Source organism: Dipteris shenzhenensis, chromosome 13 (genome assembly GCF_047967505.1).
Source record: "Dipteris shenzhenensis isolate YYH24624 ecotype China chromosome 13, Dip_SZ_1.0, whole genome shotgun sequence".
Taxonomy (NCBI): Eukaryota; Viridiplantae; Streptophyta; class Polypodiopsida; order Gleicheniales; family Dipteridaceae; genus Dipteris; species Dipteris shenzhenensis.
In genome coordinates, this window is record NC_141608.1 from 21453390 (window position 1) to 21470982 (window position 17593).

At 44.7% G+C, this 17593-nt stretch overlaps 1 protein-coding gene across 1 annotated transcript in view; it reads right to left on the reverse strand.

The window, feature by feature from the left end:
- Nucleotides 1-17593, reverse strand: part of LOC147895162 (Iron-sulfur cluster biosynthesis family protein) — a 52192-nt gene that overhangs the window by 15361 nt on the left and 19238 nt on the right. Inside the window, exon 9 of the mRNA XM_087383991.1 lies at nt 17256-17368. Coding sequence (XP_087240117.1) covers nt 17256-17368 — 113 coding nt within the window. The remainder of the gene's footprint in view (nt 1-17255; nt 17369-17593) is intronic.

Consider the following 17593-nt stretch of genomic DNA (forward strand, 5'->3'; position numbering starts at 1 on the left):
ACATTGTCAGCATCAATGCCTCGAGTGAAACCGCAATGTCACCAAGCCACCTCTAAATATCCTATGAGCCTGTCTGCACTGTGGGTGCGGAGGTGCTGCCGCTCCCATGAGCATCCAGTAATGCTCCAGACATATGCTCTGCTGAACCGGCATGAGAGACTACCGCAGTAGGCTCGAGACCAAATGCCTCAAGGTAGAGCTGTAAAATCTGAGGTGAATCTGCCAATTCACTCTCTTCCATCCAGACCGCATCGTTTGCAGGATAGTTCTTGCACTTCAAACGATAGCGTCTAGCCACTCTACCATCAATTTTCCGTTCCTTATGTGCCACAATCTGCTCAGGAATCAAGACCTCATCTTGCTCATCAACTTCAGGTTGCCCTTCAACTGGCATATCCTATGGCACTTCTCCATAAAAAGGCTTCAGCAAGCTAACATGGAAAGCATTGTGGATGGTCCACTGCTCAGGTAGCTTCAACCTGTAAGCTACCTCATTGATCTTCTCAAGAACTTGAAAAGGACTGTAGTACCTCATATTCAGCTTAGTGTACAGCTTTACCTTCCCTTTCTTGCTCCTGAGGCGTGCTTTAAGAAAACGCAGCAACACCCAATCACCTTCAGTGAAAACCAAGTCCCTGCGATGCTTATCCGCAGCTCTTTTCTGTTTATCTTGGCCGCGCTGGAGGGCATGCTTAACCTTTTCATAGGCTGCCCGCAAATCCTCCACATACTCATCTGCCACAAAAAATTTCTCCTTTGTATGCAAGATAGGAGGAACCTTCCTTGCTCCTTCCACTATTTCAAACGGTGCCTTACCCGTGGAACAGTGCACTGTATTGTTGTATGCATACTCAATCAATGGCAAGTACTGTTCCCACTTTGTTTTGTGCTCAGACACATAGCATCAGAGCAAATCCAAAGCTATAGAATTTGCCTCTTCTGATTGACCATCAGACTATGGATGATAAGAAGATGAAAACAGCAGTGAGGTTCCCATGTCTTCAAACAAACCTCTCCAGAACATGCTAGTAATCCGTGGATCTCTATCGCTCATGATAGACTCAGGCATCCCATGATACTTGAAAACAGATTTTAAGAACTCCTTTGCCATTTGCTCTGAAGTAATCTTCTTCCTTACTGGAATGAAATGAGTCATCTTGCTGAATCTGCAAATTATGGTCCAAATGCCATCATGACCAGAAGGAGTGCGAGGGAGATCAAAAACAAAATCCATGGCGATAGTTTGCCATGGTCTATCTGGTATAGGCAAAGGCTGAAGTAAACCGGGCTGTTTCTGCCTTTCATACTTCACCTTTTGACAAGTGATGCATGTCCTGACATAAGCCTCAACATCCTTCCGTAGTGAAGGCCAATAAAGTAGTGCTCCACTGCTTTGACTGTAGCCTCAATACCCCTATGCCCTGCATGCGGTGGGGCATGACTTTCAGTGAGCACCTTATGCCTCAATGGCTGCGTTACACACAGCTTTCCATGCATTATCATAAATCCCTGCTTAAGTGTATAATGATCATGCCTGTTGCCCTCCATAAGCTGATCATAAATACGTGCAAAGGCGTCATCTGTAGCATACTACCCCTTCATGGCATCTAGCTCATTGTGATAAGCAATGGCAACTGCAGATACCTGTGGTTTCTCGGACATAGCTTTCGTGCGTGGCCTTCTGGAAAGTGCATTAGCCACTACATTTTTCTTTCCAGCCACATGTACAATCTGAAAATGAAAAATGGAAAGGAAGTTTTCCCATCTCATGTGCTTTTCTGATAACTTTCTCTGAGTGAGAAAGTATCGCAGCGATTGATGATCAGTTTGCACATAAAAATCAGCACCTAAAAGATAGTGCTTCCACATAGTAAGAGCAAGAATTACAGCTACCAACTCTTGCTCATATACATTCATGTTGTGTTCACAGCTACCATGTCACGGGGGCGTGAAATTCTAAGTACTTTAATGTACTACAAGACTGTGACAACTTTGGTTTTAAAAGTCCAAGCGTGGGCTTAATAATGTGTAATTAAACGCGGCATGGTGCCTAGCACATAAGCGTAATTAATCCCTAAGCCCAAAGGCATTCCAAGGAATTAAAAGAGTGGTTGTTGGGAAATGATGATGTGGCATTTTTAATGGGCCCCCTAGAGGGCCATGTACCTTTCCAGGTGGCTCTAGTGCCTTCTACATCCTCCTTTGCCATTCCTGGACCTTCCAGGGCCTTCTAAACTTCACATGTGTGGTTTTCTCTCTCATCTTCTCCCTTTGTTGAGATTTTGGACTGGTTTTTCAGCCTCCTTCAGCTAAATTCCGTTTTTCTTCATAACTCCTCACCCGTTTGGATTCCTCGACTTCCGTTTGGCCCGATGGCTTCCCCTCTGCCTCCCCTTCGTAGTGATATGCTTTTCCCTCCGTGCGTTTGGTAGAACGGGCAGAGCTGAGCACTTCTACCGCCTCCTGGGCCTCTCCTCTTGCAAAGCTACAGCTTTCTGTTGAATTTCGAGTGGTCCCACGCGCTGGTTGACTGGTTTTTCTCAGTTTTGGAGGACTTTCCAGCGATGAAACTTCTCCAAAACCTTCTCAATGCATTTCTCTCTAAAGCATGCTTCTTTTGAGCCCAAGAACTCCCATTTCTTCACGACAGAAGTGCTTCTTTTCGCATTTTTCAGTGGAATTCTTGTTGGTCGGCTCTTGTAAATGCTCTTTCTTCATGCCTTTGCACTCCTCTTTGGCTGAGAATGCAATTGGGCATTGGCTACTATGTCCTCTTGGCGATTGAGGACTTGGTTCGAGTTTTCAGGGCTTGGTGAGTTGTGATTTTGCTACTACAATTTTTTTTTGCCATAAGCTATTGGTTGGCCTCGTGTGCCGCCTCTTTCTTGGCTCACACATGCCCAGGCAGTGCTACATGAGTCATTCTTTGGTTGGGTACTTTGCTGATTTTATTTTGGAGCTTTGAAAAACTTTGTGAATGCCATCTGGAAATCACTCAAAGAGAGTGCAGCTGGGGTGCAGTGTGATTGCATCTGGACAGCCAATGGAATTGCACTCGGAAAAGAGAATGCCTTTGGGTTGAGCCTATGGATTAAGTGCACTTATGTGATGGTGTTCTATGCTTGAAAGCCTTGCAAAGGCTTAGTGAATTGGGGCTGCGTGCTCAGTTGCAAGGAAGGTCTCCCAGATGCAACTTGTAATCATTTCACTATGAAATATAAAGAAATACTGAAAGGGATGCCACGGTGTTTGGGGCCAATCGGGTGCACTTGTCTATGTCTGTTGAGCAGGGGCATTCTAGCCTCCATCCCTTTTTCAGTGGTTTTGTTTGTGAAGAAATGGGTAAATGCCAAATGGTGATCATGCAATGGTTAATGGTTGTGATATATGCTTTGTGAGCTGTAAATAAGTGCTAAAGTGATTAAAGGTTTAGTTCCACTGCCCTCTGAGTGATTAGAGGCCGGTTTCATACCAACTCTTGTTCATATACATTCATGTTGTGTTCAGCATCTCGGAGCAACCTGCTCTCATATGCAACCACTTTGCCTTCCTGCATTAGTACTCTTCCAACACTATTGCCGCTTGCACCACATTGAAGAACAGAAGGCTTTCGCAAGTCTGGCAAAATGATGACACGATCTGAGCATAGCTTTTCTTTCAGCTCATTAAATGCTGCAATTTCTTTCTTTCCCCAACGGAAAGGCACTGCCTTCTTCTGCAAAGCATGTAAGGGTGAAGCTGTCTCAACAAAATAGCGAATGAAGCGCCTGTAGTATGAACATAAGCCAAGAAAACTACGAACTTCATGTAAGTTCTTCAATGGAGGCCAATTCTTGATTGCCTCTATCTTGGCAGGGTCCATCCTCACTCCATCTCGTGAGATGATGTGTCCCAAGAAATGTATCTCTGACATAAAGAACTCACTCTTCTTGGTGTTGACCAGCAAACTGTGTTTCTTGAGTTCTGCAAATACAACTGCCAAGTGTTGCCTATGCTCCTCTTCATCTTTCAAGTGCACAATAATGTCATCAAAGAATGTACCAACAAACTTCCTGTGCTCTCTGAAAATGCGATCCATCATACGATTGAAGGTAGCAAGAGCATTGGTCAAACCAAATGGCATAACAAGAAAATCATAAAGCCCAAAAGTAGTCCTAAAGGCAGTCTTATGTACATCTTCGGGCCTGATTCGTATCTGATGGTAACCACTCTTCAAGTCAATGCGACTGAAGATGGCTGATCCCTCTAATCAATCCAAAATATCATCAATGCGTGGAATAGGAAATCGATTCTTGATAGAGATCTTATTCAAAGCCTTGTAGTCAATACACATCCTCCAAGATCCATCCTTCTTCTGCACAAGTAGGACGGGAGAACAGTATGGAGAAGAGCTTGGCTGAATCAGCCCCTTCTGTAGCAATTCATTGACCTGACACATGATCTCCTCCTGCTCTACCGCACTCACCCTGTATGGTGGTTGGTTAGGTGGAGAACTGCCAGGAATGATATCAATAGTATGATCTTCTAGCCTCTCAAGAGGTAACTCCTCTCGGAGTTCATTTGAAAAACAATTTTGAAACTGAAATAAAAACTCAGTTTGCTGTTTTTCCAGCTTAGAAAAATCAGAGTTATCCTCATCAGGTTCTTTTTCTTTGACAAAAATCAAATACGCAGAAAGATGCTTTTTCATTATAGAGGAAATCACCGAAGCGGATACAAATGGGACTGATTCTCCCTTCGAGTTTACATCAATGACATGGGTTTTACCCCTATAAGTCAAGGTAAGCTTCTTGTCATGTGTATCTATGATAGCATGCACATTATACATCCAAGGCATCCCCAGCAAAACATCACACTCACGTAAAGGCATCACATAGAAGTCCTCATAGTCCACATATCCCTAAATGTGAATCCGTAGCTTGACTATGATAGGAGTGACAGGGGTACTAAGCTCCAGATTAGCAATGTTGGCCTCACAAAGAGGACCAATCTCCTCTGGTCGAAGACCCAACTGAGCTGCAAGTTCAGGAGTAATGAAATTTGCTTTGGCTCCTGAATCAAAGAAGTACAGACAATGCTGATCCCGTAGCTTGCCTCATGCTCTGCACATCTCTGTCTTCTTCTCATCATGCTCACCCCTAATAATGTCAGGTATATGGCCAGCACTTGGCTTGGGCTTCTTGCCCTGGGGTCCTCTCTATTGCCTTGATTAGTGTCAGCCCAAGTTGCTGCAGATTCTTTCCTCTTCTTGTTAGGACAATCTGCTGCCCTATGACCCGTCTCTTTGCAAAGAAAACACCTCCCTTCAGTAAACAACTTGTTCCTCTCCTCAGGAGTGAGAGAAGAGGGTTGATGTTTTCTCCTTTGTCCTACCACAAACTTTGATTTAAGAGGGACTTTTCCAGCTTGCTGTGGTTTCTTTGGCTCCTCCTTGAAGTTGCTCTTGAAACCTAAGAGGGACTTTTCCAGCTTGCTGTGGTTTCTTTGGCTCCTCCTTGAAGTTGCTCTTGAAACCTGAGACTCTGCCCTGCATGAGTGAGTAAGCTGTGTTGGCATTCTCTATCAACTGTGGCATGCTGGAAATATGTGTCTTGGTGCAATAGTCCCTCAACTCTTTAGGAAGACCACAACAATACTTTTCAGCTTGCTCTGAAATAGGGACTGTTCTGTAAGAGCTAGAAGCGCATCCCAAAACTTCTTGTTGTAATCCTCAAGATTCCTGCATTCCCTAGCATTCAAGTTATGCCACTGAGTCATGACATCCACTTCAAAAGTAGTGGTGAGCCATGCGGCTGAGAATGCCTTTTTGAATTCAACCCATGTAGCAGGTGTTTGGCCCTGAAGGAGAAGGTTAGACCACCACTGCATGGCATTTCCCTTAAGGAATGTGGCTGCCTTCCTAATTTTCGAAGACTCTCTAAAGTACCCTCCAGCAAAAGCCAAATCAAATTGCTGCAAGAAGGTAAGAGCCTTCATTCTATCTGCATGACCATTGAAGGTCTCAAACTTCACTGCTGCCCCCCCTTCCTTGTAATCCTTCATCTTGAGCCTGGGCTCCAGCTGATCATAGCCAGGGGGCTGCAAGTAAAGGGGCTGCTGTCCTTGGGGTCCTTCAAGAGCTTGAAGAACACCCCCCACAGCTGGGTTTGCAGGCACAGGTGGTACTCGTTGAGTGTGTGACATCATAGGACTGCCTCCCTACAATCCAGGCTGTATCCCCACATTAGCATACAAAAAATTTGGGGCTGGCTGTGAGGTCATGGCCTCAAAAATGGATCCTCCTCCAAAGTGTGTAGGCTGAACCACATACAGTGGTTGGGCTTGCTGCCCTTGCTGCACATTTTGAGAATTGCTTCCACGCTCATTCCCATTTGGTCCCTGCCCCTATGGCACTACAAGTGACTGTACCACTAGTGTCGGTGGCTCTAGTAGTGGCTGTCCCACATGCATCTGTGGACCCTGAATGGGTTGTGCCTCTGCCCTTGGCATCAAAGCTGGATTATGCACAATCTCAGCAAAGCTCTGAGTGAGCTGAGTCAAAACTTGCAACACAGAAGCCATCTATGTTTGCATTACTGCCATAGCGCCTGCACACTTGGGTCAACACCCAATGCAACTGTACCCACAGGATTTTGCATTTGTGGAGCTGGCTGCCCCAATGCATCAGCTTGAACATTCTGCCCTTCATGGGCTGCGTTCTGCACTCTTATTTCCAGAGTGGCTCTTGGTCAGACTCTGAGTCTGCATCATAACCAAGCATGATATTATCCATATCCAAAAGCAATGGATGGCTGTACAAAAATCAGCAAAGGCTTTCTCTATCCAAGCTGCCCAGGGACTCCTCTGGATGATTTGATGAGGGTCCCGGCAACGGAACCACAGTAACCGGCCTTAGATCACTAAGGGTAGTGTATTTGTCTCTACTAACTCACAATGATGAAAATACAGCCAACTTAATTGATTGCCTTTGTTCACAAACCAAACTCAAGGCATAGAACTTCATTGCACAGCATCATGGAACCATTCAAGACAAGGGAGGCTAGAATGCCCCTACTCAGAAACATAGAGAGTGACTCCTGTTGGCCCCAACACTTGGCGCCCCTTGCGGTTTTTATTTAAACTGGTTAGCTCAAAGATACAAAGGGACTCCCTTCATGAGCTCACCTGCAGGTGCAACCCAGTACAACGCCAACCCGTGGCTGTGCTAGTGACCAACTCCCAGTGCTATTACCTTGGTTCCTTTCAGTAAATGTTACGCTCAAGTTCAGGCAACATGACCTCGGAAGGGTCAGTCGACATTTTCCTTTAAAGGATCGATGTTTGTATTATATTTGTTTGGGCTTCACGTAAATGATCAAAAAGGAATCAAGGTCAAGGTCCTTGGTGAGGGTGACATGGCACAAGACTAGGTGGATCTAAGGCTAAGGGGTCTAAATGCATTAAATGTGCCAAGGGGCAAATGATTTCAATGATATCCCAAGAGAGGGGTAAATGATGCATTGAGGAGAAGCCCTCAAATGTAGACATGTGGCATACTAGATCCATCTAGGGAATTTTGGGGCTTGGTGGAATTTGCAAGCTAGACCCTTCACGTTGTTGATATTGAGGAGAGTTTGCTACCACCGAGGTTGACTGGGAGGAAAGTGTGTGTGCCTATGCCCGTGATTTACAGAGAAAGTTAGGCGTTAACAGTTTATATACGTAATATTTTGGTATTAGAGCAGGTTATTGGAAAAGGGCGATTATAGATGAACGGATTACAAGAGGTTTTGGGCTGGCTGGGCGTATGTTTAAGCTCACGGGCTGAGGAGCAGATAACGATACGGGAGCTATTGGGCGAGCTGCTGGTCATTACATAGGCGTGGACGTAGGTTGGTCGATAGGCGGTGCATCAAGTTGTGCTGAATTCTGGCAGATCGTTCGTGTTGTCTGGTTCATGCTATCCAGTAGTTCGTCAACGTTGGAGCTACGTTGGATATCACAGAGGCGCACACGCACATTTACGGGTGGTTGCCTTCAAGGCTCCTTGGCATTGTGGGGGCTAGCTATTGTTATATTTTGGTATCAGATGGAGCGCATGTCCTATTGAGCTGGCGTAGTAACTGGCTGGCGGAACTTTGGTTAATACCAAAGAATGGAGCGTGAAACAACTACGGCTCTGTGCTGAGATCACAAAAGTATCCCGAAGGATCTTTAAGGAGTGGATGGTCGTCTGAGTACGTAGAGCTGGGCGTTGTGTTTGCTGCTACGACATGGTTACTTTGCATGTAGCATCCAGAACACATACTCACAAAGATTGGGTGAAGGAGATCCCGAGAGCAAGGCAACCGTCTGAACGTTTGTATTGACAGAGGCCGCGCTATCTAAGGCCTTTGGACCTTGAGAAAAAAAAAAGGCCACATCATCCATTCCTATTTCACCCCTCTCTTGGTCGAAGTGCTTTGTTTGTTGGTGCGTGAGCTTGAGGAAAGGGTAGGCAGTTCCGCATGTTCGTGGTCTAGGCATCGCTGCAACACAGATTATAAATACACATTGGGAGTGGCTTATAGGGACAAATTGATCTCTTCATGCAACAGAAATATGACCAGGGAGCTTTCTATGCCTTTTAAGTTTTGTTGGGGTATATGCTAGTTTATTTGCCCTCGGTGTTTGAGTTATTTGAGATTGCAGATATTTCTCTAGTATAGGGAAAAGATATTTATCTTGGTTCTCAGCTATTTTCTGTTGATGGTTACGCCTGTTTAGACACCTTTTGTGGTTATGAGATTGAAAAACAGTTTGTAAATACAGTTTTAGGCGGTGTTTTATTTATTTTTATTTTATTTTATTTTTTAAGGAAACACCCATCGGCCTGAATGAAAGTTGAAAAAGAAGCTTCTAGGGTGGATCCCGTAGAATTGAGAGTCCGGCCGACCCCGCAGGTATCGTGCCCAGCAGGCCATACACTATCTGGTAGAATTGCATTAGTGGAGAATGCCTTGCAACAAATTTTAGCGCAACAGTTACAAGTAAATGTAGGGCAATCTGAGCTCGGGAAAATGGTTCATAGCATGTCTACTAAACCATCTCGTGAAGAGAAAGGTAAAGCTCCAAGGGAGCCTGAAACCAGTGTTCATACGATCGAGCCTAGGAGGGCTAAGGTGCCTAATATTGCCAATTATAGGCCAGAAAAGTATTCTGATCGGATGTCTGACCGTAGTTCCGATATCATAGAGACCTGGTTATACAAATGGGACGAGGCCTTCGCCATTTGTGAAATCAGGAATGATATGAAGAAAATCCGCGAGGCCACCCATATGTTTAATGAGGCAACGGATAGGTGGTGGATAAAACAACAGAAAGATGGAGTGGCATCCACTACTTGGGAGGGGTTTAAAAAAGAATTTAGAAAACACTTCTTACCTCCTAGCGAAACATTTCGGGATGGTCCCTATTCTGCTTCTTGAAGAACTTCCAATCAGCTTGGTCTACCCAGCTGGGTTTAGCCAACCCCTTTGTGATGGAAGTACACAAGGTTGATCTACGATGCTTCAACACCAAACCCATGCACTCTCGCATATAATTCTCATTAAACTCCCAATTTGGCGGGTTAGGGTATTTTTGTTTTAATTCATCGATGACCGCCTGCTTCTTTTAGTCATCTTGATATCGCCAATCGGTACCCGAGCTTGGGATCAGTATCAAAACCTTCGTCAGAGAAATTTATCAGTGGCGGAATACACTGATAAGTTCAGAGAAAGTGTAATGAAAGTTTATGAACCTCTACCTCAGTCAATCCAGGTAAAAGATTTTATCTTTGGACTGAATGATCAAATCAAGATGGAAGTTCGGGCTAAGTATGCAAACACGCTAGATGAAGCAATTGCCATAGCCCTGCACTATGAGGATGCAAAAGGGAACATACCAAGTGGGTTTGTGCAGGTTGGGACTCGGTATGAGTACCCGAAGAAAACTGGGTTTAAGAAGAAGTGGATTAGCAAAGGGAGTGCCTCACAGCCTAGTGGTCACGCCAAGCAAGCGAAGCCAGTTGAGACTCCTAAACCAAGTACCACCATTGGAACGAAAAGAAAAGTAACACCGGGCTTGGTCGAAGTCTTCTTTGATCCCAGAGCAAAGAGAAAAAGCAAGGAGAGAAGGCTTGTGTTTTGGATGCCTTTAACCTCATCAGTGGAAAGATTGTCCACGAAACAAGGATCGTCGGATGGCTAAGATGGTAATCTCAGAATGCGACGTGGAAATGGAGGGAAGTCCCAAAGCAGAACAGATGCAGATTGAGCTAGCGCAATCCTCTCAAAGGTCAATACCTGTTTTGTTATGTGTGTCTGTTGCTAAGCTAGTAACTAGTGCACCTGATAATGTCCTGTCAAAGCCCGTAGCAACAGGGTATACAGCCTTTAACGATACGGAGTTAATTAAGATAAAGGGGCAAGTAGCTAATCATGACGTAATTGTGTTATTTGACTCTGCGTCAACGCACAATGTAATTAACTCCAAGATTGTAAAGAGGCTGAAATTAAAGACTAGCCCATCTGACTATGCATATACAGTCAGAATGGTAGACAGAAGTTCAACTAAGTATGGTACCAAAGGGTTACCCAGTTGGAACTTCGAATTCAAGACTTACTGAGAAGCTTGATTTAAAAATGACAAAGCTTGCTCACGCTGACATAGCCCTAAGTAAGGCTTGGCATTCTAGGAAGAATCCAGCCATAGATTGGAAAAAGCACATTTATCAATTCAAGATAATGATGTGGTGTATGTCTTACAAGGTGAAAAAGATATACCTCAAGGACCGTTGGTTTCCATAATGGAAGTTTGAAAAGCTCAAGAAGAGTTTTTGTTTCTTTGTACAGCATCGGTAGAGCTGATTGACGGTCCTTCGGCTAGCACTGATGTTACCCAAAATGGAGAGATGGTCAAGTTGGCTGATGAAATAGTAGAGAAGTTCTCTGATTGTTTTAGGGATGAGTGGAGGTACAAAGACAACTGAAAGAATACCTCAAGCTGGGGCATATTCAACCTAGTTTCTCACCTTTTTCTTCGCCAGTGATATTAAAAAAAAGGAAAGATGATACTTTTCGCCTTTGTATAGATTACAGAGCATTGAATAATATCACTATTAAGCACACGTATCCGATGGCTCGGATCAATGATTTGCTAGATGCGTTACATGGGGCCGTAATTTTCAGTAAGATAGATCTTAAATGTGGCTACCATTAGATCCGTATTAGAAAGAAAGTCTATTAACGTCCACTGGAGACCAAAAGGTCTATGGGACAGCAAGAAACCCTCTAGTACATCTGCTTAAGGGAGGGCACATGGCAGCTCCCAAGGAGTGCAAAAAGCAACCCCAATTATTTAGAGTACCTACATGATATTCTAGAGAGTAAACAGCCATACATCAGTTTAAGACTGAGAGTCTTTTGGTTTTGATTTAAAATCTCTGATTAGTGCTACCCCTTCATGGTAAATTGCCCATTTTCCATCCTTTCTGGCAGCCCTGACTTTAGCTAATTCAGTTGCCTAATCTTGAGTTGATTTTGTGTAAGCTCCTCTGCTATCCATACTTTGGTGCCCTTCAGCTCGAAGAAGCTTGATCCGCATATCTTTTGACTTCAGTGTAAGGATTGCATGACCTCTATAGTGCAAAATAGAAGCTGGCCTGGAGTTGTTATCATCCTGCTCATCATCATTCACCCATTCGATGTTGGGCAAACTTGATTTGATCTTTGTCAATATTTCACTATATGTATCCTCCTCTTTGTACCAATCTTTTGGGAGCCCCCCTATTCTAATCTTCAGCGCATTATCACATCTAGCTTCGTGTTCTTTAATCTCTGGTTGGATATCAGACTTACTTGCTTTGTTATCAACTTCCACAAACACTTCCTTCCTAGTAGTTTGTACTTCAGTGTGAATAAGATCTTTGACTGTAGAGACTAGCTGTGGGGTAGGCAGGGAATCCTTACAAGATTTTACAGCCTCATCAATTACTGCCTGCTTACCAGGCCCTTCCAAGATGTGAAGTCGGGCCTTTACTTCTGCTAGCTCCAATCGTAGCTCTCTCACTGCCTGCTACAGATAAAAAATCCGATCCTGTTGCCCGAGGATGGGCCGTTTTGAGCCTTCTTGTTGGTAATTCCGTGCGTATGGAGAGGGTGTCATGGCTGCAACTGTAGAGTACCGAGTCCTAATGGATGTTGAAGGAGTTGAGGGGGTTGAGGGGGACTTGGAGGAGAGGGTAGGCCAATCCATAGTTGGTTGTATGATGAACCCCCCTGGCTTAACCTAACCCCCGGGTTGGGTTGGGGGTTTAGCCCAACTCGGGGTTAGAGAGAATGTGAAGAGGAGGAAGGTAGGCTGGGCCATGCTTTGCTGGCCATATCTCCTGTTACCCCCTGGCTAAGCTAACCCCCTAGTTGGGTTGGGGGTTCAGCCCAACTAGGAGAGGCTACGTTAGAAGGGGCGAAGAGACTACGGGAGGGGGGGGGGGCGGAGAGGCTACGGGAGAGGGGGGGGCGCAGAGGCTACGGGAGGGGGGGGAGGCTACGGGAGGGGGAGCGGAGAGAGAGAGGCTACGAAGGAGGGAGCGGAGAGGCTACGAGAGGGAGCAGAGAGGCTACGGGAAGGAGGGCAGAGAGGCTACGGGAGGGAGAGTGGAGAGGTTGCGAGAGGGGGGCGGAGAGGCTACAGGGGGAGGCAAAGAGGCTACGGGAGGGCGAGCGGAGAGGCTACAGGAGGGGGGGGGGCGGAAGGCTGCGAGAGGGGGGAGCAGAGAGGCTGCGAGAGGGGGAGGGACGGAGAGGCTGTGAGAGGGGAGCGGAGAGGCTACGAGAGGGGGACGGAGCAAAGAGGCTATGGGAGGGGGAGCGGAGAAGCTACGGGAGGGGGGGGGGTGGAGAGGCTGCGAGAGAGAGAGAGAAGAAGAAGAAGAAGAATATATTATCGTCCTCTGAAGACCAAAACCGGCCTATGGGACCTGAGCAATACAATATCACAAGTACATGAAAGCTCCTCCCGAAGATGGGAGGGTGGAAAGAGAAACCACCTTCTAGGATTCAGGTGGATTCCTATGCTTGAAGAGCTTATACACAAATGTTCCTAAAGCTGAAGGTGACCCTTTATGCAGCAAATCAGCCAGTTTGTTATGTCCCTCAAGGAGGTGATTGAACTCTTCCCTAATGTGTGCATAGTGAGGGCATATCATTACCATGTGTTCTTCTGTTTCAACCATACCTTGATCACATAGTTGGCATATTCTACTCTCCCTTGGCATCTTTTTCCATCCCCCTGTTTCTATTTGCAGCTGGTGTGATCGGGTGCGAAGTGAGGCTAAAGCCCTCCGTTTATGCACTGCTATAGGTGTACATATGTACTTCTGCGTTGTTGTCTCCCTTCCTGTATAAATTGACCAATATTCGGGGTTGATATATGTGCGATAGTACTCAAATTTATCTTTGTTTTCTGCTGTTTGCCATTTCCTGTGTAGTGCATTCAGCAGGTCATAATGAAAAGCCTCTTCATCAATCTCCTCTGAAGAGTAGTTTAAATACTCTTCTACTTCCCACTTCCTGAACCATTTTTTTAGGTCCTGTGCCCATCCGGATGTCAAAATCTTGCCCTTGTTTGTCTTTTGAAGCTTCTGACTTTCATTCCATGCTCTCTTTGGTAGCCTTTCATTATCCATGCACTTGACCTTTGTGATGTATCTGAGTACTCTCTTCAGAGCATGTAGCTCTATGGGTATACATCCTGTCTCTAGGAGTAACAAAGAGTATGGTGTAGTAGCCTTGATGCCCAGGTGTCTCCTAATGAAAGACTTTTGCATTTTCTCTATCTCATTCCACGTTGATGGAGATATACTCCCACCCCATACCTCTACTCCGTTTTTAGAAGTAGGTTTGGACATTATGAGTTTTTGGTAATGCCGTTTGGACTTACCAATGCTCCAGCTACATTCGTCATGCTTATGAACGATTTACTACGTCCGTATATCGGGAAGTTTGTACATTTTATTGACGATATTCTTGTATTCAGCAAAAGTATTACTGAGCATCACGAATACTTAAGAATAGTGTTCAATACTTTGAGGAAAGCCGGTCTTTATGTAAATAAAAAGAAAACTGTACTATGTATGGTAAGACTTGAATATTTAGGATTCATTATTACTCCTGAGGGGGTAGAAATGGATCCAAAGAAAGTGGTTGCGATACTGACTTGGCCTATCCCTCAGAGTTTGACCGCTTTGCGATCATTCTTGGGATTTGTCCAATTTTATCGAAGACATATCAAAGGATATTCCGAAATAGTATCGCCATTGACTGCTGACCTCAAATAAAGTACCTTTTATATGGGGACAGAATCAACAAGAGAGTTTTAACACCATAAAACACGCTGTGGTCTCAGGACCGATGTTAAAAACAATTGATCCCCAAAAACCATTTTTCCTTGAAACCGATGCAAGTGGCATTGCGGTAGGAGCAGTTCTCCTTCAAGAGGGAAGGCCAGTAGCCTTTGAAAGCAAGAAGCTTTCTCCCTCTCAATGAAATTGGCCAACTCATGAATCAGAGTTGTATGCTATTGTCCATGCTCTAAATACATGTAGACATTATTTGTATGGGTCCGAGTTTTATGTTGATGTTAATCATGATACTCTGAAACATTTTTGTAAACAACCTGACTTGAGAGGCGCCAAGCTAGGTGGGCAGAACTCATGCAGGAGTTTAACTTGACGATTCCGTACCGAAGAGAGAAGGATAATAAAGTTGCTGATGCGTTGTCATGCATTATAATATGAGTTTCACGGTATTAGAGAGTGCTCTAATGACCGAGATTAGAGAAACTCAAAAGGTGGACGAGTTCATCTAGAGCCTTTGGCCTAAGGCTCATGTATTTAAACCCAGGGAAAAGGATCACCTGGCATCCAAAAAAGACCAAACTTATGCAAGATATACCATAAGAGATGGTATGCTGAAAAGAAATGGTAAGGTAGTAGTACCTAATCAGAATGATCTCAGGCAAAGAGTCATTCAACAATGCCATGATAGCCCATGTGCGGGACATCCAAACGTATGATCTCGTGAAGCGAGATTTCTTTTGGCCAAAGATGAAAAAACATATTCATGAATATGTGACACGTTCATTTTTGTGTCAGGTAAGTAAGGCAGAGCGGGTGAAGCCACCCGGACTTTTATAACCTTTGGAAATACCACTACCTTTAATTCTAAAAAGAATAGGCAAGGTAGCCTATAAATTAGAATTACCATAGGGTTGTAAGGTGCACCCAATGTTTCATGTTTCTCGTTTAAAGAAATTTTTGCATACAAGTGACTCACTAATCGAGGGTGTTGTTTTGTTTCCGGAGATAAGAATCTTGGACCGAGGAACAATGCAAGTACGCAGTCGAAAAATACCCACGGTGTTGGTTGCATGGCATGGTTTACCTCTATCAGAAGCTACCTGGAAATCCGTATACCAGTTACAGAGAGTGTTCCCAGACTTTATCATCGAGGACGTTAATGCCCCAAGAGGGAAGGAATGTTACGCTCAAGTTGAGGCAACATGACCTCGGAAGGGTCAGTCGACATTTTCCTTTAAAGGATCAATGTTTGTATTATATTTGTTTGGGCTTCACGTAAATGATAAAAAAGGAATCAAGGTCAAGGTCCTTGGTGAGGGTGACATGGCACAAGACTAGGTGGATCTAAGGCTAAGGGGTCTACATGCATTAAATGTGCCAAGGAGCAAATGATTTCAATGATATCCCAAGAGAGGGGTAAATGATGCATTGAGGAGAGGCCCTCAAACATAGACATGTGGCATACTAGATCCATCTAGGGAATTTTGGGGCTTGGTGGAATTTGCAAGCTGGAGCCTTCACGTTGTTGATATTGAGGAGAGTTTGCTACCACCGAGGTTGGCTGGGAGGAAAGTGTGTGTGCCTATGCCCGTGATTTACAGAGAAAGTTAGGTGTTAACAGTTTATATACGTAATAGTAAACATGCATAGTCACAAGTAGACCACTCTGACAGCATACCAAGCAATGCATTACCCATTTCCAAACCATTACAAAGCCCAAGGCAAACCACTGCACCCCCAGGAAGAGAGTATCACAACCAATGCCCCAATCCTCTCCCGGGCCAACGGCAAGGCATCCAACCTAGCAGGAACTCAGTAAAGATAGCTGTAGCAAAGAGTAGAAAGGGCAGATGAGAGTTCAGCCAACAGAAAGAGCCTGTTACAGCCCGAAACAGCTCCAGAAGTAGGATGACAAGCGGACAGCAAACTCTGGTAAGAGAGAGCTGTCTAGGAGTGTCTTCCAACACCAGAATAGATCAGAGAAAGTGCATCCAGCAAGCTGTAGCAGATAAGCCAAGAATTCATCCACCAGAACAGTGTTTTCAGCCCACAAACAGCTCCGCTTTCAGTGCACCTTGCACCAGGCAGGAGCAGGAAGAGAGGCACCCATGAATATGGCTTCAGATTCAGAAAAAGAGAACTTTTGTCGCGAAGAAAGTCGAAAACAGCTTCAAAAGTGGCCCAGAATGAAGGCGTCCAGGTCCCGGAAGCATGCCATCAAGAGAGGGCACCAAGGGGAGGAGAACTGTCGTGAAGAAAGCATGAAATTCCAGTTCAGCAAGGAGAGGGAGAGCTGCAGAAATCCGCCATGAAGAGAATAAGGCTGCTCTGGTAGGGGTGAAGTCTCAAAACAGAAAGGAGAGCCAAGGAAGGGATCCAGGGGCTTCCAGAGGTGACACAAGGCAAGCAGATAGGCCACCAGCAGACACCTAAGCAAAATGAGGCGTGGGATTTTTTATGCCCGTAGGGGGTCAGATGGCACACCATGACCCTAGTGCAAAGGAACCAATGACCCTATTTTGAAGGATCTCTAGGGGGTCAGTTTTTAAAGGATGACCCACAGAACCAAACCAATGACCTTAGAAAATGAAACCACTCTAATAGCACTGAGAGTTGCACTTGTTGCACATAAAATCATAGGTACCTTTTGGGCATTAACTAAGGCCCCTAGCCTAGTACCCTAGGCCAAATTCAGTGACAGTTAGTTTAGACACTTCACCATCACCACCACGTCCCCGTGACAAGATCTCTTCTACAACCATTGTACCTTGTTTTAGCTTGACCTTATCTTCTAACTCTATGAGCACAATATCAGCAATCACATTCCACACCTAGAGACCATTGCAAATAGTGAAATAATCACATATACTATCATGTCTTACAAATTTTGAAGTACCTGAATGGCCAGCGTTCTTCTTCAAATGGCTGTAAAATGTCAAATGTCTGTCTTTTCCTTGACCATCCTGATGCCGTTCGTTGCAATGAAGGAAAACGGTAGAGTATGTTTCCCTGCTAGAAGTTACAGTTGAAACCAAACATTTAAAGAACATAAAAACTTTGCTCTTAAAATCAAAAAACAAAAGGCAGATATTCTATGCAAATTGCATTTTTTGGCCTTCACTTGTGACTTTATTACCATGAGCTTCATATTGCATCTCAACTATCATGCCAATGGAGTTAAGACTATCACAAAATTCCTGCATCAACAAGGACCACAAACATGAAATAATAAAA